Source organism: Labrus bergylta, chromosome 24 (assembly GCF_963930695.1).
Source record: "Labrus bergylta chromosome 24, fLabBer1.1, whole genome shotgun sequence".
NCBI classification, from domain to species: Eukaryota; Metazoa; Chordata; class Actinopteri; order Labriformes; family Labridae; genus Labrus; species Labrus bergylta.
In genome coordinates, this window is record NC_089218.1 from 431,394 (window position 1) to 437,208 (window position 5,815).

The 5,815-nt window shown below is 39.3% G+C and overlaps 1 protein-coding gene across 1 annotated transcript; it reads right to left on the reverse strand.

Annotated features, from left to right (window-relative positions):
* Nucleotides 1–928: 928 nt before the first annotated feature.
* Nucleotides 929–5,605, reverse strand: LOC136178148 (T-cell surface glycoprotein CD4-like). The gene is made up of 4 exons (XM_065951864.1): nt 5,420–5,605; nt 3,224–3,267; nt 2,639–2,962; nt 929–1,363 (listed from the first exon to the last, which is right to left on the reverse strand). Exons 1-4 carry the CDS (start codon nt 5,479–5,481, stop codon nt 1,239–1,241), a joined length of 555 nt encoding a protein of 184 aa, XP_065807936.1. The 5' UTR covers nt 5,482–5,605; the 3' UTR covers nt 929–1,238.
* Nucleotides 5,606–5,815: the final 210 nt, after the last annotated feature.

Genomic DNA, 5,815 nt, shown 5'->3' on the forward strand with positions numbered 1-5,815 from the left:
AGACAGAGAGAGACAGAGAGAGACAGAGAGAGAGAGAGAGAGACAGAGAGAGAGACAGAGAGAGACAGAGAGAGAGAGACAGAGAGAGAGACAGAGAGAGAGACAGAGACAGAGAGAGAGAGACAGAGAGAGACAGAGACAGAGAGAGACAGAGAGAGACAGAGAGAGACAGAGAGAGAGAGAGACAGAGAGAGAGAGAGAGAGAGAGAGAGAGAGAGAGACAGAGAGACAGAGACAGAGAGAGAGACAGAGAGAGAGACTTTTACAAGTAAAGACCAACTCGAGTCTCTCCAAGAAGCCGTTCATCACATCGCACACATTAACAGCTGCAGAGTGAATCATTGTGATGATTTATGGTGTGTGTGTGTGTCTGTGTGTGTGTGTGTGTGTGTGTGTGTCTGTGTCTGTGTGTGTGTGTGTGTGTCTGTGTGTGTGTGTGTGTCTGTGTCTGTGTGTCTGTGTGTGTGTGTGTGTGTGTTTTCAGGAAGCTGGTGAGCAGCCAAAGCAGGAAGACGGAGCGGCTCCCTGCAGAGGACGGCACACACACAGACACACACACAGACACACACACAGGCACACACACAGACACACACACAGACACACACACAGGACTCTTATGAACTCACTCACTTCTGTTTGAACTCTGATGAACTTTTTTTTAAATTTGTGTTTAGTTCTGATTTTTAATAAAGACCAAAAAACCTGACGGGCGCACAATGACCTCCGTCTGTGAGTGGAGGAGGAGGAGAAGTGGGCGGGTTTGAACTGTGACGTTATATTGGCTGATTGACTTGATATGTTTTATTGTTTTGTTTTTATCACTGTGAGAATAAACTTTTCATCACCATCATCGTCCGTCTCTGCAGCTGTACTTGATTCCTACAGTCACAGCGCCCTCTGGTGGACAGAAGACAAACTACAGCCTGGACCATTTTTAAACTTCCAGAACAAGGTCTTTATTTAATGCTCTTAAACAATTCAAACACGAAAAGAAACTTCAAACTGTGTGACACTACAACTTCCATCATGCAATCTGCGCTAGCTTTATAGCTTATAGTGGTCAGCAGGAGCTTTTCTGGTTTAAGGTGCTTTATAGTGATTTTAGTGCTTTGCCAAAGGACTGAAGAACGCCTACAGCCTAAATACTGAAGACCTTTTTAAAAGTAAAGATAAATAAAAAATACAATGAACATGTTTAAGCTGCCATGAAGAAATAATAATAATGCTTTGAACTTCTATCAGTTTAGCTTTAGTGAACAGATGAGAGAGAGAAGAAGCAGAGACACGAGGAGGGAGGTTGATGTTACCACAGCGCCACCTGCTGCTCCATGAGGAGAAGTGTCAGCTGCTCCTGCACGTCTCTCTGCAACAAGAACACAGAGCATCAGATCAGATCCCTCTGAGCGCGTCCTCTCAGGCCCTTTATCAAACCAACCAGCACTCAGCAGTATCTTACAGGAACGGCTTTTTTTTGTAGCTAATGCATTCTGTAAAAATATTTATGTAGCCTAGATTCTTCTTCTTTAGTTATATTCGTGTAGACGTATAACAAAACTATTAGATTGAGCCTACATTGTGTATTGTAATTCATAATTTCAGTTAATTTATTGTAATCTTTAGATCAGGGCGTCCTAAATTAATGCAAAGACAAGGAGACTATCGTTGAACATCAGAGCAGCACAAAGTCTATTTTTTATTGTTGAATTGAGACAAAACAAACAAAATAATAAATAAATATGAACAACATGATTTAATGTTCTTTTGTTTTTGTGACAGTCCCTGTAAATATAAAACACTTTACAATAAATAAATATAAATTTAATCCTCAGAACACATTTGAAGTTGTTAACGTCTGTATGATGATATTAAATGTCTGTCTTAGTTGGAGCAGTGTTTGAACTCACAGGTTGCGGTCTCCATGACGACCGGACACAATAGGTGTTGCACGTGATGTGAACGTCATCATCGGAGCAGACTCACTGGTGGAGGGTTTTATAACCCACTACCACGCCCCGCTAACTGGTTTGGGATGGACTTAATATGGAGGACCCTCCGTGAGGATGCGCAAACCGAGGGGGAAAAAGACCCTCACCGTCTGCAGCCTCTCCTCTGTGCAGTGCATTGTGGGAGAATAGTTTCCATTTGCTGAGTCAGTTTGAGGAAACTTTAAGTTCCAGTGTGAAGAAACTACAGACGACAATCAGGAGAAGTGAGGAAAAGAGTGTCTTAAAACGGAGTCGGAATCTTTCTGGAGATTCTGCTCCTGAATGCTCTGGATTTGTTTGGACCAGAGAAGGTAGACGCTTTGAAGGCGACCCCCCGACATGGCCTGTTTTGGACGCCCCTCAGTTTGTCAGATATGAGAGCAGTTATCAGGTCAACAGGTGTTGCAACGATAGAAGCGGGCAAGAGAAGTGGTTCGGGGGGGGGAGACAGCTTGAATTTAGACTGCAGTACCCATTTTAACCACTAGGGGTCAGAGTTACATACTGCTCCTTTAATGTTAAAGTTATTTTTCCCTTTTAGTTTAACATCTATTAAAAAACAGATCTGAATCTTTGTGTATCTAACGTGTATCAGCGTACATTTTCAGTTTATTTCTACATGATATCAAAGAGTCATGGTGTGTTTAACAGACCTGACACGGTGAGTTTGAGTATCTGCAGGTGGTTCACTTCAAGAACCAAACACTCGTACGAGCTGCTGTCCGTCAGCCTCACGTCCTTCATCAGGATGGAGAAGTTCCCCTCGTTGTAAACGTTCTGGAAGCTGAACACTCGCCCTTTATACTTCTCGTTCTGCGTCTTGTGGTCTGGCTTTTTCTTGATGATGTCGAGCACCACGCTGCTGTTGCTGTCTCTCCAGAACACCGAGGTGGTTTCTGGGAGAGGATTTGTTTTGTAGTTACATGGCAACAGGACCGAGTCTCCCACCTGAGCCCGGGTGACCTGCTCACAGCTCACTGAGAGGGAAGATACAAACATCAGGACAAACACAGTCTCAAAAAGCTCCATTTTCAAACAAGTTGATCAAACAAATTCCACATTCCATGATTCTAAAATCCGGTCAGATGGGAGTTCTGAGTCAGCCCAGGGATCTCCTCCCTAAAAACCTCCAAAGGGAGGCGTCCAGGATCCTGATCAGATGCCTGAACCACCTCAACTGGCTCCTTTAGATGTGAAGGAGGAAGGAATAATATCAGTAAACATAGAGACTCACTCACCTGTGATTGAAGCCAAGACAACGAGCAGCAGGATTTCTCCAGACCTGTCACACAGATCAACAGAGAACACATTAGACTCTGTTTGTCTTCATTATTCAAAGTTACAGACTCCTCTTAGGAGCATCAAGTGAACCAACTGTGTGTACATAGAGTTTCTACATCCTGGAGTTTTTAACCAATAAACAGGGTTTATCAGTCATGTACTCTTCAAATCAAAAAAGAGACGTGTCATAATAATATCATTATGCTGTGGTGATAAAAACAAGCTGTCTGTGACATTTACATGTACAGATATGTAGGGGTCCGATCCCCAGGACATCAGCATGATGATATTTCAATGACAGACTAAGAGAGAGAAGTTCACTGCTCTCTAACCGGAAGTGGTTTAAATCTTCTGAACGTATCAAACAGAACTGACAACAATAATCCACCTGCAGTGTGAACACTGTTACAAACACTCTCATAATATAATATATATATATAAATATATATAAATATATATAAACTCTAATGTCTTTAATGTGGTAGTTTGTCTCTGATGTGGCCCTCATAATAATAATAATAATAAATTAGATTTATATAGCGCTTTTCTAAATACTCAAAGACGCTTTGACAGGAAACAACAAAAAAAACTAAGAGAACAATACAACATAGAAATAGTGTCAAGAGAAGAGGATGAGAGTCGGTGGTTGTAGGCGGTGATGAAAAGATGAGTTTTTAAGGATTTCTTGTAGGAAGTGAGTGTGGGGGAGTGTCTGATGTTTTTAGGGAGAGAGTTCCAGAGGGTGGGAGCTGCAATGGAGAAGACCCTGTCCCCCCAGGACCGAAGGTTGGTCCTGGGGGGGGGGGGGGGGGGGGACAGGAGGTTTGCATCTGCAGACCTGAGAGTGCGGGTGGGAGTGTGTCGGTGGAGGAGGTGAGACAGGTAGGGGGAGCCAAACTCCGACAGAAGACTTTATTATAGATCAGTCACTGCACAAACTGCCTCTCTCTCCATCTTTAACATGTTATTGTAACTTATATATATTATCATTGTTATTATTATTTAGGTCTATATATATATATATATATATATATATATATATATATATATATATATATATACACTATACATTCTATATTTTTATTATATTATTATACTAGTCTATATTATATAACATTTCATTATATTACACTACATTGTTCATATTGCACTATATTATATTATACTATATTATATTATATAACTGCACTCTGCATCACTGTGGTACAACACTGCCTCTCTTCTCTGCTCTTTACATTACTTGCTGCTATTTTTTCCTTTGCATATACCCCCTGTTTTTATTTTTATTTATCTTATATAATCTGTTTAATGTGTATTTTGAGCTACTTGTCTGTGCTGCTGCAACACCCGAATTTCCCCTCTGGGGATCAATAAAGTATTATCCTATTATATATATATATATATATATATATATAAACCAAGATGCTCCTGTAGCTACAGGGATGTTGCCAAAAAAGTTTCGTTTTTATCTTAAATACAATAATACATCTAAATCTAAATTTACGCGTTTAATAATAATAACAATAATAATAATAATAATAAATAATAATAATAATAATAATAACAATAATAATAATAAATAATAATAATAATAATAACAATAACAATAATAATAAATAATAATAATAATAATAACAATAATAATAAATAATAATAACAATAATAATAATAAATAATAATAATAATAACAATAATAATAATAAATAATAATAATAATAATAACAATAATAATAAGTTGTATTTATAAGCACCTTTCAAGACACAGAAGGACACTACAACAATCAACATTAAAAAAAAACAACGTTGGATAAAATCAGCATACAATAAAATAAATGAAATGTAGTTTAATCTTTACATTTTTATTTCCTAAAGTATTTCTCACGGTCATGACGTCACCAGGTAAACAGGTGTTAATAAATCATTACCGTTTATCGATGTTTTAATGTCTTATCTTAAGTAATAATTAACGTTCACGTGGATTAACGTGGTTTATATGAGATTTAAACGACGTTAAACATTTTAAAAACAATAAGAAGTTAAATATATAACGGTTAAAAGAAGAGGAAATGATGATGACTCATGTTAGCTTCACGTTAGCTTCACGTTAGCTCTCCTGTTTCCGGTTAGTTTGTCTTAAAAAGGAAACATCGCACCTTTTATACTTCCCTTTAACTGCTGTGTTCCCAATATCTGCTGATGTCATCACACCACACATGTCGTCACCTGAGGTCACCTGAGGTCACGGACAGACAAAACAAGACTTTCACAACCTGCTGGACGTGTTTAATGTTTACAGCAGTGATAAGAGGAGAGGGCGGGCTTTAGTGACACAGAGCTCCTGACCGACTCCTCCTATTGGTTCACTCAGTACATATCACTGACATGAGAGGGAGGGCGGGCTTTAGTGACACAGAGCTCCTGACCGACTCCTCCTATTGGTTCACTCAGTACATATCACTGACATGAGAGGGAGGGCGGGCTTTAGAGACACAGAGCTCCTGACCGACTCCTCCTATTGGTTCACTCAGTACATATCACTGACATGAGAG